This window comes from Miscanthus floridulus, chromosome 3, assembly GCF_019320115.1.
Source record: "Miscanthus floridulus cultivar M001 chromosome 3, ASM1932011v1, whole genome shotgun sequence".
NCBI classification, from domain to species: Eukaryota; Viridiplantae; Streptophyta; class Magnoliopsida; order Poales; family Poaceae; genus Miscanthus; species Miscanthus floridulus.
Genome location: NC_089582.1, coordinates 61,597,550 through 61,614,682, shown reverse-complemented (window position 1 = coordinate 61,614,682; position 17,133 = coordinate 61,597,550). Strand labels below are relative to the sequence as shown.

The 17,133-nt window shown below is 43.9% G+C and overlaps 1 protein-coding gene across 1 annotated transcript; it reads right to left on the bottom strand.

Moving 5' to 3' along the window:
* Window positions 1–9,256: 9,256 nt before the first annotated feature.
* Window positions 9,257–13,413, bottom strand: LOC136541731 (uncharacterized). The gene is made up of 4 exons (XM_066533784.1): window positions 12,938–13,413; window positions 10,947–11,099; window positions 10,599–10,804; window positions 9,257–9,788 (listed from the first exon to the last, which is right to left on the bottom strand). Exons 1-4 carry the CDS (start codon window positions 13,346–13,348, stop codon window positions 9,581–9,583), a joined length of 978 nt encoding a protein of 325 aa, XP_066389881.1. The 5' UTR covers window positions 13,349–13,413; the 3' UTR covers window positions 9,257–9,580.
* Between the last annotated feature and the right edge of the window lie 3,720 nt (window positions 13,414–17,133).

Here is a 17,133-nt window from a genome sequence, read left to right as displayed (position 1 = left end):
TGCTACCCGCTGGTACTGGGTCCAACTATCGCAGGAGTGGCAGTAACTAAAGTACTCATCGACGGAGGAGCTGGGCTCAACATAATTTTTGCAGATACTCTCAGAAGGATGAATCTGGATTGTGAAGGACTAATGACACCAACAAGCACACCATTCTATGGAATAGTACTCGGCAGAGCAGCTATGCCACTCGGACAGATAACCCTACCAGTCACCTTTGGCACATCAGACAAATACCGGACAGAATTCATCAAATTCGAAGTTGTAGACTTTGAATCATGCTACCACGCAATACTTGGGAGACCAGCTTTAACAAAATACATGGCAGTGCCACACTATCCATACCTACTACTCAAGATGCCAACAACAAAGGGCGTATTATCGTTGAAAGGAGATCTAAAGAAAGCACATGATTGCGATGTACAAGCAGTACAAATATTCTAAAGATTACAAGACATAAAGGAAGGAAAGGAGATTGCAATACTAGCCAACGAAATGAACCTGGATGAGATTCAAATACCGGCTAAGAAGCCAAGCAACTTTGCACCACCAAAAGAAGCCACTACCAAGACTATTGACTTGTTGACTGGTGACCCGGTGAAAGCTCTAGTTTGGTTTTGGTGAATTGATGAAACCCTAAGTGCTAACCTAGTTTATCAAGTGCTCATGACATAGGTAGCACACTTCAAGTAGAAGAAGCTAATGAAGATCATAGCATGACAATGGTGATGGCATGGCGATGATCAATGGCTTAAACTTGAAATGAAGAAAGAGAAAAACAAAAGGCTTAAGGCAAAGGTATAAACCATAGGAGCTATTTTATTTTGGTGATCAAGACACTTAGAGAGTGTGATCACATTTAGGTTTGATAGCCATACTATTAAGAGGGGTGAAACTCGTATAGGAATGCGGTTATCAAAGTGTCACTAGATGCCCTAACTCATTGCATATGCATTTAGGATCTAGTGGAGTGCTAACACCCTTGATAACATTTGTGAAAATATGCTAACTCATGTGCACAAGGTGTTTGCAGGGTGAAGAAGTTAGAGTTGAAATGGAGTTGGTGGTTGGATTCGGCGCTTTTGGAAAAATGAAATGTCTATTTTCTATTGCGCCGGATGCAAAATTCTTGGCGGTTGGCACATTTGAGCAAGGGTGAAGAAGTTAGAGTTGAAATAGAGTTGGTCGAAATGATGCTGGCGTCGGTCTACTGATCGGACGCTGGGTCACTCAGCGACCGGATATTGAAAGGCTACGTCCGGTCGAGCTATCAGATGGCATAGTGGGTAGGGTTGAGCACCGGACGCTGGTCTGCGTCCGGTCAAGGTGGACCGGACGCGTCCGGTCAAAAAAACATGCCTCGAGGAGCTTACTGGAAACGACCGGATGCTGGGGCTTCAGCGTCCGGTCAGTTTTGACCGAAGCGTCCGGTCAACTTCGTAGCCGTTGGAATCTGACGAACAGCGTTTGAAGGCGATGACACATGGCGTCCATCGGACGACCAGACGCTGAGGGCCAGCATCCGGTCAGTATGACCGGAGCGTTCGGTCAGAGCGCGTTTTGCCCAGTGAAGGAGTATAACGGCTCTATTTGATTGGGGCTCTATTTATAGCCCCATGGCCGGCTCAAGGGAGGATCTTTGGCCATTTTCATTGACATAGCAACCTTGTGAGCCTAGCCAAAGAACTCCCACTCATCTACATCATTGATTCATCATCATAGTGAGATTGGGAGTGATCCAAGTGCATTGCTTGAGTGATTGCATCTAGAGGCACTTAGTGATCGTGTTTCGCTACAGATTTTGCTTGTTACTCTTGGTGGTTGCCGCCACCTAGACGGCTTGGAGCAGCGAGGATCGTCGAGCGGAGGTGGTGATTGTCTCCGGCTCTGATCACGGTGATTGTGAGGGGTTCTTGACCTTTCCCCGGCGGAGCGCCAAAAGGTACTCTAGTGGATTGCTCGTGGCTTGTGTGATCCTCATCTTGTGTTGGTTGTGTGGCACCCTATTGAGGGTTTGGCGTGTGAAGCCAATTAGCGCGTGAACCTCCAAGTGAGTGAATCGCCACAACGAGGACTAGCTTGCCGGCAAGCAAGTGAACCTCGGTAAAAATCATTGTGTTCATCATTGATTCCGAGGTGATTGGTCATCATTGTTATTCATCTTCGTGATTGATTGGTTCATTCATCTACACGGCGGTATAACCCTTTTGATCACTCTCTTTACTTTACCGCAAACTAGTTGACAAGCTCTTTAGTGTAGCTAGTTGTGAGAGCTTGCATGCTTGGTTGGTGTGGCTCTTTAGTTAGCCTTTGAGAGCACACTAACATAGGATAGTGTCATTGCTCTTGTGTGAATTAACACTATCTAAACTAGAATTGTGGTAGGTGGCTTGCATTTTGAGTAGGCTAGCGCAACACTCGCTTCGCCTCATAATTGTCTAACCATTTGGTTAAGTGTTGTTGTAGAAATTTTTATTAGGCTATTCACCCCCCCTCTAGCCATTAGGACCTTTCACCCGGAGAAGACGGCAATCATCAGTGCAAATCTTGATCCCAAATAGGAACTCACGCTCACCAACTTTCTTCGGGACAACAAAGATATCTTCGCTTGGAAGCCGGCCGATATGCCAGGGGTCCCAAGAAAGTTGGCTGAGCATATAATTGATGTGAACAAAGTGTCCAAACCCATTAAGCAGAAGCTACGAAGATTCGCTCCAGACAGAAAAGCAGCAATCAAAAAAGAGATCACCAAGCTCATGGCAGCGGGATTCATCAGAGAAATAATCAACCCGGATTGTCTTGCCACCCCGGTACTAGTTGAGAAGAAGAATTCAAAAGAATGGTGCATGTGCATTGACTACACAGACCTCAACAAACATTGCTCAAAAGATCCATATGTTCCACCAAGAATTGATCAAATCATCGACTCAACAGTAGGATCAGCTCTATTATTCTTTCTAGATTGCTATTCAGGCTATCATCAAATATCTCTAAGAGAAGAAGACCAAAGCAAGACATCGTTCATTACACCATTTGGGGCATATTGCTACAAATCAATGCCTTTTGGGCTAAAGAATGCAGAAGCAACATATCAAAGAGCAATTCAAACTTGTTTGAGAAATCAAGTCGGAAGGAACGCAGAAGCATACATTGATGATGTAGTAATCAAGACAAAAGAACCCGGATCATTGATAGAAGACCTCAAGGAGACTTTCAAGAATCTAAAAGCATGGCAGTGGAAGCTAAACCCCACAAAGTGTGTTTTTGGGGTCCCATCAGGACAACTACTCGGATTTCTAGTCAGCAATCGAGGAATTGAAGCAAGTACAAAGCAGGTTAAAGCCATCATAGATATGAAACCTCCAAAGAAAGTTAAAGACATATAGAAGCTTATAGGATGCATGGCAGCACTCAATAGATTCATCTCCCGACTAGAAGAAAAAGGGCTTCCTTTTTTCAAATTATTGAAAAAGGCAGGAAATTTTGAATGGACAGAAGAGGCAGAAGAAGCATTCCAAAAGTTAAAAGAATACCTGGCATCATCACCGGTAATAACACCACCAAAAGGCAAAGAGGACATGATGCTATACATTACAGCAACCAAGAACGTTGTCAGCACAACAATTGTGGTTGAGAGAGAAGAACCCGGACACGCTTACAAAGTGCAGAGACTAGTCTATTACATAAGCAAAGTACTAACAGAATCAAAAGTAAGATACCCACACGTGCAAAAACTACTTTATGTAGTGTTGATATCATCAAGAAAGCTGAGACATTATTTCCATGAACACAAGATTACAGTGGTAACCAATTTTCCACTTCAAGACATTCTACGCAACAAAGATGCGACAGGTCGGATATCAAAATGGGCAGTAGAACTCGGTGCTCTCAACCTAGACTTCAAACCAAGAACAGCAATCAAATCTCAAGCATTATCCAACTTCATTGCTGAATGGACAGAAATCAGTCAAAAAGAACCTGAACCAATACTTGATCATTGGAAAATGTATTTTGACGGTTCCCTAAAGTTAGGAGGAGCCAGAGCAGGAGTGCTATTCATATCACCAGAAGGAAGACAGTTAAAGTATGTGCTATAAATACTTTGGCAGGCAACTAACAATGAAGCAGAATATGCAGCATTAATACATGGTCTAAGAGTTGCAAGCTCACTTGGGATCAAAAGGCTACTTATCTACGGTGATTCAGCTGTAGTAATCAATCAAGTCAACAAGGATTGGGATTGTACAAAAGACAATATGGATGCATACTGTGCAGAAGTCAGAAAATTGGAGAAAATTTTCCAAGGGCTCAAAATCCATCATGTACTAAGGGATTCCAACGTTGCAGCAGATGTGCTAGCCAAACTGGGATCAGATAGAGCAAAAGTACCACCTGGTATATTTGTAGAAGAACTCACAGCACCATCTATCAAATAACCCAGGAACACAGAAAAGGAGGAGACAACAGATCCAATGAAAATAGATCAAGCAGAAGAACCAGACCAATCAAGACAGATCATGGTCATACAAAATGATTGGAGACAAACATACATTGATTTTATCAAAGAGAAGAAACTACCCGAAGACAAAGCAGAAGCAACCTAGGTTATACGAAGAGGAAAAAACTACGTTCTGGTGGGAGATAAACTATACAAAAGAGCAACATCATCTGGAGTACTGCTTAAATGTGTTCCAACAGATAAAGGAAAGGAAATCTTGGATGAAATCCACTTAGGATGTTGTGGAAATCATGTAGCCTCTAGGACACTAGTCAGCAAAGCATTTAGAACTGGGTTCTATTAGCCAACAACACTCAAAGATGCAGAAGAACTCGTCAAAACATGCAAGAATTACCAAATGTTTGCCAGACAATCACATGTGCCCGCTCATAATTTGATATGCATACCACCAGCTTGGCCGTTCTCATGCTAGGGGCTGGATCAAGTAGGACCACTCAAAAAAGCAAAAGGAGGCTTCGAATACATATTTGTGGCAATCGACAAATTTACAAAGTGGATTGAATATAAACCTTTGGTCAAATATAGTGCAGAAAAGGTAGTGGAATTCATACAAGACATCATGCATAGGTTCGGCATGCCCAACAGAATAATCACGGATCTTTGTTCATCATTTACAGCAAGAGAATTTCAATACTAGGCAAAAGATTGTGGGATAGAAATCGACTTTGCATCAGTAGCACACCCACAGGCCAATGGGCAAGTCGAAAGAGCAAATAGACTCATATTACAAGACTTAAAACCAAGATTATATGAAGATCTAAAAGATTATGGTGGAAAATGGATCGATGGACTACCAAAAGTAGTATGGGGTTTAAGAACCCAGATCAGCAGAGCCACCAGCTACTCACCTTTCTTTCTGGTCTACGGATCAGAAGCAGTACTACCAGCCGACTTGATATGGCTATCTCCAAGAATAGAACAATACAAAGAAGGCGAAGCCGAAGAAACAAGGCGGTTAGAAATTAATTCAATAGAAGAAATAAGAGACAGTGCAATAATCCAAAATGCAAGATATCAGCAAGGACTACGAAGACATTATGACAAAAGTACTCAGCCCCAATCACTAAAGCCAGGAGACTCAGTATTACGACTAATCCAGAAGAAAGATGGACGACACAAACTACTCAGTCCATGGGAAGGACCCTTCATCGTGAAAAACGCAACAGGACCCGGCACATACGAGTTGATGACTCTAGATGAAATACCAGTGAAGAATACTTGGTATATCAGCCAACTCAAAAGATTCTACAATTAGTACAACATATTGTACTCAAGCTTCAAGAGAAATAAAGCAGAAATTCTTTAAGAAGAACGACTTCAGATATAAGCCCTGTCCAACGGACAGAACCAACCCGTAATCAGGTTGGGGAAAAAGGGGCTTCCCTGTTAACAGCCAACCCGGAAATGGTTACGCTACACGGGCAATTTTGTCACTCAACCATATGGAGATGGTTTGACTGACGGCCAACGGCCAAATAGCTTCTTGGGTAAGGAGACCCAAGCTAGCATTTGTCACTCTACCATAAAAAGAGATGGTACAACTGACAGCCCTGTCCAACGGATAGAACCAACCCATAATCAGGTTGGGGAAAAAGGGGCAGCCCTGTAGACAGCTCAACCCAGAAACAATTGTTGCTAAACGGGCGCAATCGCTTACCCCAAGAGCTGGTACGATTGCTTACTTACCCTACAAACAGTCAACCCAAAAACGGTTGTGCTATACGGGTTCGATCGCTTACCCCAAGAGCTGGTACGATCGTTTACTACGCCCAACAAGCGGCGCTATCTACAAAAACAACTCGATCGCCTACACCAAGAGCGGTACGATCGACTACTTCGCCCAAGGAGCGGCACAAGCAGTGCAACAACCCGGTCACCTACCCCAAGAGCGGTACGATCGACTACTTCACCCAACAAGCGGCGCTATCTACAAAAACAACTCGGTCGCCTATACCAAGAGCGGTACGATTGACTACTTCGCCCAAGGAGCGACACAAGCACTGCAACAACCCGGTCACCTACCCCAAGAGTGGTACGATCGACTACTTCGCCCAATAAGCGGCGCTATCTACAAAAACAACTCGGTCGCCTACACCAAGAGCGGTACGATCGACTACTTCGCCCAAGGAGTGGCACAAGCACTGCAACAACTCGGTCGCCTACACCAAGAGCGGTACGATCGACTACTTTGCCCAAGGAGCGGCACAAGCACTACAACAACCCGATCACCTACCCCAAGAGCGGTATGATCGACTACTTTGCCCAACAAGCGGCGCTATCTACAAAAACAACTCAATCGCCTACACCAAGAGCGGTACGATCGACAACTTCGCCTAAGGAGCGGCACAAGCACTGCAACAACTCGGTCGCCTACCCCAAGAGCGGTACGACTGACTACTTTGCCCAAGGAGTGGCATAAGCACTCCAACAACTCGGTCACCTACCCCAAGAGTGGTACGATCGACTACTTCGCCAAAGGAGCGGCACAAGCACTCCAACAACTTGGTCGCTGACCCCAAGAGCTGTATAATCAAGCACTCCACACAAAGAACAAGCGCAATCAACTCTACAACTCAGTCAGAGCAAATCTTACAAAATACAAGGGCACTCGAGAAGTAAAAACTTACGAACGAAGATTAAGGGGGACTTCATCATCAGTCACCTCCTCATCAACAGCGACAGACTGACCATCTATCAGAAGACAAGAAGAACTCAGATATAGTAATAGACAACTAGGCCTCCAGCAGAAACCATCTCATTCATTATTTCTTTCACTCGGAGAACATTGAGATTACAATGGAGTACAAGATTTGATAAATTCAACAAAGAAAGCAAAGGAGATCATTCTAGAGTGGCAGCAAAGAACCCAGTGGAATTCGAGGTTGCAACCCTCCATAGGCAGATAGAGCAAGCATGGAAGCCACATCAAAAGAACTCTTCTAACTACCAACGCGAAAGTTATCAAGTATACAAAAGCCCGGCGGCTGCTCAACCTCACACAGCAGCATATCTACGAATGAGGAAAGAATTGAAGAAAGAATTTCCTACTCAAGGCGGAACCACAACCAACAAAGAAGGAAAGCTACATCTGTACCATGAGATCAGGAAAAAACACGCTCCTGAGAGCTACTTTACTCAGATAAGTCAAGAAACAACCTGGTTTGATAAAAAAAGAACCCCGATGAGGTACGGCAAGAACCAAGACAAGCTTAGAAAGAACCCAGATTGATCAAAAAAGAACCCCGACAAGGTGCGGCAAGAACCAAGACAAGCTTAGAAAGAACCCGGATTGATCAGAAAAGAACCCCAACAAGGAGAGACAGAGATCAAGTCAAGATCAGAAAGAACCCATATTGAAGAAAAACAACCCAGACAAGTTGGGAACAGAAATCAAGACAAAAAAGAACCTGGAGTGATCAGAAAACAACCCGGATGAGGTACATACAAGTTCAGAAAGAACCTAGACGAAGTGCAAACAACCTGGAAGAGGTACATCAAGAACCAGAGAAGTCTAGAAACGACCTGGATGAATAAAAACAACTCAGAAGAACGTCATGGCTTAGTCAAAGACTAAGCTCGGGGGTTCGGCATTCGCTTCAACTACGCCCGGGGGCTCGGATTTAAAGACGAAGGACCAAGAATACAAGAACTCAAGACTACAACAAACGACAACACATCAAGACCCTTCATCCGATTTCTTTTCGAAAGAAAAGAACCCGGAGAAGGCTCGGGGCTGTAAGTACCCACCACAGAAAAATACATTTTCAATTTTTTGACCCTCCAGCTTTTTGTATCAAAAAACAAGAGGCTCGGGGGCTAAAAATTACACTCGCTGCACTCAAAGGAAAAGAACTCGGAGGACATCAAGACAGAAAGACACTCTAGCTTTTTGTGCCAAACAGCTGAGGCTCGGGGGCTGCACTCACTGAGTGCACTTTTTCGGCAAAAGTGCACATCAGTCAGAAGAAGAATCAAAGAAGACCATCTCAAGATTTCACTTCAAGAAGAACCCGAATTAAGTCTACAACAACTCGGCCCTTGAAGCTCAATCATGAAATGCTCGGGGGTTTGTCGATGGGGAACCCTACGGGCCCCCCATAGACCATACTATAGGGAAGTGGGCCTTAGTAACAAGATCCACAGCCCAATCGCCAAGAAGAGCACGGAGCAAAGCAACGTGCAAGACCAAAACTCCAATTCGGACTATACAAGGAAATGCGCCCGAAGCATAGCTTAGGACTCTGACCTTGTATCCGAGTAGAACACAAACAACTCCTCTCAGCACCTGAACTATAAAGGGCTGGTGGGGATATCCCTTGTAAAAAAAGACGGAACACACCCAATACTCAAAGCAATACGATGTAAACAGGCTAACGCCGAACTGGACGTAAGGTTATTACTCGACCAAGTTGAGGGCCTGAACCAGTATAAATCCTGAGTCTCTTTGCGTAACCGCCGAGTTCCACTATTTGCCGAAGCCCGAACAACTGTCCCGGATACCCCCGTGGCAGGCTATCGGTGGTAAAACATCGACAACCCCTAACAAATACACACATGTCGCAGCAAAGTTGGGTACATGTCAGATGATTTGGGGGAAGGAGTTAAGAAATGTTTGACATTGTCATCGAACTTCAAATGATCCCCTGATTTCCAAAGTGCAACTCTTAGTCTAAACAGAGTAATGACAAGTCCGACACTATATATATCTTTCAGAGCACGTATCAACTACCAAGGTACTAACAAATCAACTCCATGTCTCCAGGTGCAATACTATCAAGCGTATATGAGCAGACAGATGGATTGCTAATCAATTGAACTAGATGACATCTGCTTGCATTGCTAGTTACAGTAGTTAGTATTTACATTGCAGCAAAAGAAGATCTTCAAATGACAAATGGCCCATGCCAATCCGGAAGATATATCTTTCAGAGCACGTATCAACTCCTATCTTGTCTTAGAGCAGTCTGAGACACGGCCATATTAGCAACATCTCTGGGTTTGAACCATGGATCAGTGCCTGGCAAAGATGCGAGTGGCATGTTTCAGAGTTGCAGGAGTTGTTCATGTCTGCAGATAGATTGCTGTTCCAATCAAAAGGACCCACAAAGTAACAATCACCCATGCACTCTTCTTCCATTCATTTGGCAGTCGCAAGAAAGAGAAGTCTCCAAAGATGTTTGGAGAAGGTTGAACTTGGTTGCTAGCAGCAATCATCTTTCTTTTCCTGTCTTCTTGTTCCTTGATTTTGTCACTCCATGTTCCAGCATACCTGATTCACATAATGCCAAGTATCATGATATAGTAAGATATGAATGAGATTGTGGATCACTCTACATTGCTTGAAATGAAATCATGGGGATAGGAAAGCAGCATCATGCAAAACTGAAAAAGCTTCCATGGAAGGGGATGCTTTGCAACTGTTTACAATGGTGGCAATTATCTCCAGTTTAAGCATTTAAATCAGGTACTAAAGAATGATGCATAGTAACTAAAGAATGATGTATGGTAGCTAAAGAATGATGCATAGTAGCTAAATCAGGGGTAAGAAAAGGTTATTGGTTCTAGGATGTATAGTAGCTAAAGAATGATGTCAACAAAGATAACCAGGTAGCTATATCTTCTCTATGGAAAGATGTGTCACGAACACTTGTCATAGCCCCATGCAGGTTTAAAGAAACAATGAAAAAAAAACTAGACATTAGTTACAAGCTGAAGGATTCACCATTCAGCCTTCAGTCAAAAAGAGAATGATATAAGAATATAAACACCATATGAGTGAGATTTCAAGCAGATCACAAGCACCATACAGGCAAAAAGATACAGATAAATATACATAATTTCAATAGAAAGAAGTGTTTGCAGACTTGACGTGACTACAACTTCATATTTATCTGGCTTTTCGCAACCGGCAAAGTTCCTTCACGCAAAGTGATGGGGAACGCGAAGAACCTCTTTATTTGGGTAGAACAATTATAAGGCACAAACAAATTTATGCCCACGTACACAAAAAGTAAATTCCAGAGCCAAATGGCATGGAGATGGGGAAGGGAAATAGCAGTCTCTCAAATAGATAACTAACCAATCCCAGCTGCTCCCAATTTGTGGTATTGTGACCACCTCGTCATTTGATATCTTCAACTTAGGTGCCTCTAAAATGTATCTAAGTTCAGCTGCCTGCCGCCTGATGTTGATCATAGGGTGGCTACTCTCTAACTCTTTGTACAATGCAATGCAATCCGTGTGCCTCCTATTGGCTTCATATGCCATTGCAAGCCAAATTTGGATCTGGAAAAAGATACACACTGAATCACAAAGATGGCTACAGAATTTTAGCCATAGGTTTTCTCATTCAACTCACTCAAAAGAGTTATTTGGCATACAGCCAGAGATGAGAAAACTACAGAAATCTCAACTGCAGAGATATTACCTCGCCACCGAGGAGAGAGGAGGGACGTATGATAGTGAGTGCACCCTCCAAGAATTCAATTGAGCGTCCATACATTCCTTTCCCGTAAGCCCTTTGCCCCAATTCAAACATTTGCTTCGCCGTCTCCCTCCTTTCCGCCTGCTCCTTCGCCACCTGCAAAGCTCACGCAACAAAATGATTTTGCCTCACTCTGTTGTGCAAACAGCTAAAATTACAACCACGTAGGTGCGTCACAAATGGTCGACAACATGTTAAACTTGTTGGGGTAGTAGTAATAGCTTGCACGCGTATTGGTATCTGTGTTTGGTGAGGAAGACAGACAGTTTGCATGTTCCTCTCGATTATACCTTCCCTGCCGTTTGGCTGGCGTGTGCAGTGAACTAGACAACTACTAATGCCTAGTGAGTGTCTGTACTCTGTAGGCGAGCTCTAAGGGCGTGATTGGTTGCCCCGACAGGACGGTCCTAAGGCCCATCCGGCATGAGTTGGTGCAGTGAGGGCGTGATTGGTATCCCAGCTCGCACCATATGCCTGCTCCTCTCCATACCTTTCCCCTCCGCCATCCTGCACGCCTCCATCTTCTCGATTTCTCCTTCCCTCTCGGTCCTAGACGCCGCGATGCTTGGCGGGAACGATTTCGGCTTGCGCGGGAGATCTCGTCCTGGGCTAGGGTTACCGCCCCCATTTCGCGCCTCTCCTTCCTCCTCTGGTTTGGTGTGCTCTCTCCTCTTCCTCCCCATCGAGCTCGCTTGACCTATACGGTCAACCTCCACCGGCGGATTCGTGTTAGTCCTCTAGTGCTCCGAAAGTATATCTCACCTGCCCCCATCTCCTACCCCTCTCTGTGCGGTGATTTCTGTTGAATCGTTTGTGGATTTTGTTTGCCGTCCACTGATATTAGGGTTCATGTTCTTAGATACTTAGATCTGGGCGACATTTTTGCTGATCTACATGTTTACATTTGCTTTCGTCTTGTTCCGCCCTCAGATCTGTGTGATGTGCACCTCTTATTTGTTGTACACATGTGTTGTCGCCTAGATTTTGCACATGATGATGCCTAGTCCGATTTACAAACTGAGCAAAGTGCCTTGGTCGATGATGTTTACTTTGTAACCCTAGGCGCTGGAGGAGCACCCTATGGTGTGGCAGCCGCGTCTTGCTTAAGTCCATAGCTCTGATTCTAGTGAGGGTTCTTTGTGTTGAAGCATCTAGAATTTATGACTGTGATGCTCAATCTCTTGATATGACTGTGATGTTCAAACTCTTGATATCTATTTGGCCAATGATGTAACATGAAAAATAAACTCTGAGGTGGCTGCAATTTGTTTTTTGTTCATTCTGTATAATTCTCATGACTGTCATCAAACCATGGGACATGATCTTAGTTTTCTTCTATCTGTTTTTGTTTGCCTTGGCAGCCACCTATGATTGAGTATCTGGAAATTATACCAACATATCGTTAAGCTGAGGCCTCACTTACTTTGCCAATGATGATATCATATTAAGCATGTCAACTACGTTACCAAGAACTAATGACCTTGAGCTTGTGTTGAGGTACTGGAACTTTGTTTCTTACTCTGTTTGTTTCTTATGCTCCAAGCTCAAGGTCAACCGAGGAGCAACTGATATCTGAGGTCAATGTGTTGAATACTACATCATTTGATCACCATCTTATTATTGGTATTTTGTGTACCTAGGCTACATGCCATGCACAGGTCACTGGTTTTCCAAACTGCTGAGTAGGGTGATAACCTCACTAAAACCATACCTGGGTGCTCACACCTTCTGTCGTGCGCCAAACCAAACACAGCTGGGCACACCAATTCATACCACAAAACCGTCCACATAAGCAACCAAACACGATTCCTATGATCCAGTATGCTACGCTCATTTGCAACCAAACAGGCCAAGGTGCATGGTCTCATCTGGGATAGTTCGACAAAGGAGCAACCAATCACGCCCTAAGTGCTAAAGGTTAAGAGTAGTAGGACCTTCTGGAGCTCGCGGCGGACACGCTCGCGCTTCTCCTCCTCCGACTCCTCGGGGGCCTCGGCGGCGGCCTGGCTCTGCAGCTGCTCGGCGGTGCGCTCCAGCTCCTCCATCTCCTCGGCCTCCTTCAGTCGGCGATTCAGCTCCGCCTCCCACTGCCTCTGCGCCTCGTCCTCAGATAGCTCCCCGGGCTCGTCACCGCCTCCCGAGGCGGAGGCGGCGAACCTGGCCACGTGGCCACGGCGGTCGTCGCGATTGCGTGAAACACGAGCGGCCGCGCCGGGCCAGACCGGCGCGCGCGGCAGGGGCTTGGAGGCCCAGTTGCGAAGGCAGAGGTGCGTCCTCCGGCGGCGTATGGCGTGGTGGGCCCCCAGGCTGGCGGCGTCGCCGAGGAGGAGGCCGGCGGCGCCCATCGCCGGAATGAAGAGGCCAAGAGGTGGGGGATAACTGAAAAGGGGGCAAAAACAAAAATGAACAATCTCCTCTTATTTTCTGCATCAACGAATTAGATATAGCTTCGAAATGGAACCTTCCGCACGGCATTAGAGTGTATGACACGTGGGTCCAGCCGGTGCAGATATTTTTTCGCGGGAGGCAAGAAGAAAGAAATGGCGCGGACGGTAGCAGGAGATTGGTGGCGGTGACATTTCTGCGGGTGTGGCCATCTCCGACCACCCGTCGCTGCTGCAAGTGCAAGGCGGATGTCCTCGCTGGTCGCTGCTGCAACTGCAACTCTGCAAGGCGGACGTCCTCCCTCAGTCGAGCTAAAGCATTGGCAATGGCAAACGCCGTGGCATATCAATCAGCACTAGCCAAGCCAACTGGTCCGATTACGACACGTGGAGAGCTTTAAGTGAACAGTTACTGAATCACCTGAAATTTGTGAAGATCGGGATGAAAATGGAAATAGTTACAGAATGAAAGGATTGAACTAATAGCTTGTATTGATCAATCTATGTATATACACGTCAAAAGACAGTCAAAAGAGGCGGGACACATTTCCTCGAGTGAGTTATCTTTACTTGGTGTGAAAACGTACGTATCCTAGTAGCTGCAAGTGCTTTAGTAACAATTTCAGGTTTTGAATTTAATTTCTTGTGGGGGTGAATTTGGACTAGTAAAAAAAATCTCATCGCCAACAAAACCAAAGTTTAGGAGTTTTATCGGCACGTAAGGTTGAGGTCTTCTACCTTAAGTAGCAATACCGTGAAGGTCATGCCTCCGACAAGTTAGGGTTTTTTTTTCTTTATTACTCAGGGTCATCAAACTCATTTTTTAAGATGTGTCCATTAACAATCTTCTCTTTTGATAGAACAAAATCTTGCTGGAGATCAATGCATTGAAAATTCCTTTACAAAATCCATGCAAAAAAATATAAGGAATGTATTGAGATGCCATAAACTCCTTTCGTGGGGGAAAATAAATAGAAAAATGATATGTCATTTGTAAGCTATGTTTAATTTAAATGCATGTGAGAAATCTTTTGGGAATAGCCTCATAAACATGTTTAAAGAACAATGTCGTGATGTATAAAATCAATATGTCTATGATACTCCCTTTAAAAACTCCCACGGGGAGATATGACATATAATATTAAACTCCTCTGAAGCTCTGTAGGAAAAATATGCAGTTGAAACTTCTGTAAAATCAAATGGACAAAAAACAGGAGAAACCGATAGCATTATTTATTATGTGCGTAAGCTCGTATGAGAAAACAATCCTAATAGAATTTTGAGAACACTAATATAGTAGTATGGCTAGTATATCATAATTGGAATAATAATCCACCAAAAACCAATGGGAAAAAACATAACAAGTATTGATAGGCTCTTTCTCAAAAACCCTTGTGGGGAACTATAAGATATGAAAAATAATATGTCTTGAATGTAAGAAATTTAGGCATAATTTGTCAATTTCAATGTAAAAAATATAAAGGCTAACGTGGGGGAGGGGGAGTAGTCTTAACCCCTAAGTAACCCTAAATCACAACATGTTGCAAATTTGGAGGGGATAATAGAGTGTACAGTCAGATTTAGAATAGATATCAATAAGGGAGCTCTAAAGCTAATATAGTTATATAGTGCCACTAGGTAATGACTTACATTGCGTTAGCATTAGACCTAGATCTTTTTGGAGGGGGTAATGACTTACATTGGCACTAGCTCTAAAGCAAGTGAAAACCTTTTGAAAATGATCAAATTAAAACTAAATCAACTAGATCTTTTTCAGCAATTGTCAAATTAAAACATTAGTTTTTAATATCTCTAATCTTTTATCATAATCAAGGACAAACTCATAAGTATTCACACCCTTACTCAGACGATATCACTGGTTTATATTGTAAGAGTGTTCATAATTTTTTTCTTCCAGTTGTGCCCAAGAACCATAGGAGCAAGATTGCAGTTAAGAATACCACGAAACAGCAATATCATTTAGAGATAACAAAAAATATGTATCCTCGTATATTCCACGGTACTAGCTTCACCCATTTGAGGAATATAAACATGCTAATATACTCTTTTGTGGTTTTATTATGTTCATCACTAAATTTATAAAGGGGAGGATGGACGCGGGAAGGGGAGCCATGCTATCTTCATCGAGGAAGTCATGCTAGGGCAGAGGAATAGGATGGCGGCCTGAGTCACGAGATATTTGGGATATAAAATGACGCACCAAAATGAGTTGGTGCATAATTTTTTTTTCTAGTAGAAGTAGGAAGCTCCTGCACATTCACGAGAGATGAGGCTAAGGCCTTCCCAACGCTGGTTTTTTAGATTTTTTTTAATTTTAACATTTTTTTAAAACTAATTTTAAATATAACATTGCCTGTTTTTTTTTAAACTAACACTTTTGACCGTGCCTATTGCCCTGGCGCGGCCAAATGCCTGTGCCGCGCCATGCATGGTGGCACGGCAGCGGGCTAACGTGGCAACGACCGGAATCGCGACCGGTGACGTGGCAGGGCTTTGCCGCGCCACCGATCTTGGCGCGGCACTGTCGCGCCACGGAGCATGGCGCGGCAGGGCCAAATAAATATCGTGCGCGAGCTCGCCCGCCCGCCCGCACCCCTGCCCGCCCGTCCACGCCGAGCCCGGCCACTCCCGCCGCACAGCGCCCGCGCCGGCCGTGCCACGAACATCGACGCGTCAAGGTCGCCCGCTTCTAAGGTACCTCCCTCTCGATTTCATGTTATTTTGATTATTATTGTTTTAGGATAATTAGTGATTTAGGATAATTAGTGATTTATGATAGTTAGTAATTTAGAATAGTTAGAGTTTTATGATTGTTATTTATTTATAATAGTTTGTCAAATTTAGGATAGTTAGGTTAGTGAATTTGTTTGTGATTTACGTAGGTAGTTTTTAGGTTTGAGGTTGTGTGTAGTATAGTTAGGATTTTGGGTTTAGTGATTGATTAGGTATTTATTATTTAGTTTATAGTTAGTTATTTAGTTAGGGATTTTGGGTATAGATACTAGTTTATAAATGTCGGTACTTACTAGTGCATGATACGTCGATTTTGATGGCTTCATGAAGTTTCGTCAAATGCTTATATTCCTAGTGAAGTTGTTTATGTTACTAGTGCGTGATATGTCTGTTAATGTTACTTTGAATATATCCATATGCTTTCATATTGTGTTCGTATTGTATAATAAGTAGTTTAAATTTTGCAATGCTACATAATGTTAATTTGAATTTTGTTCATTTGAATACTCTAACGCTTAGTATATCAATTTGTAACAGGATGGCCCCTTCCACGCAGCACCCGTTGTACCCTATTCTTGAGATGGAGTACGACGACTAGCACCAAGCACACATCTTGAGTGATAACGACGCAGAGATGGCCTTGCCTACTTTGAGGCCCTGCATGCATACCAGGGCGTACCAGTGGGACGAGCGTTATGCGTTATACATATGGCGTGCCAGCTTCCTCGAGCTTGTCCGTGTTGTCAACCACGGTTTTCCACCCTTTGACCCAGCACTACTTATTGCAGCTATAGACACGTGTGAGTGCATTCTTTGTACGTAAATTTTCTTGTAATAAATTTAAGATAACTAACAGTCGTTCTATTCTTATAATAGGTGAAGGCCTGAGACCCACATGTTCCACCTACCTTGTGGCGAGATGACCTTGACCATGCAGGACGTGAAGGCTATTTTTGGCCTTTAGTTGGGGGGACTTCCAGTGACAGGGATAG

What these genes read in the sequence shown, in the direction of transcription:
- LOC136541731 (XM_066533784.1), bottom strand. Translation starts at nt 13,348, where the DNA reads ATGGGCGCCGCCGGCCTCCTCCTCGGCGACGCCGCCAGCCTGGGGGCC. An exon ending in TCCGCCGCGAGCTCCAGAAG is followed by an intron (nt 11,100 to 12,937) that starts GTCCTACTACTC and finishes TGAGCTTTGCAG; the next exon opens with GTGGCGAAGGAGCAGGCGGA. An exon ending in ATTGGGAGCAGCTGGGATTG is followed by an intron (nt 9,789 to 10,598) that starts GTTAGTTATCTA and finishes TATGTGAATCAG; the next exon opens with GTATGCTGGAACATGGAGTG.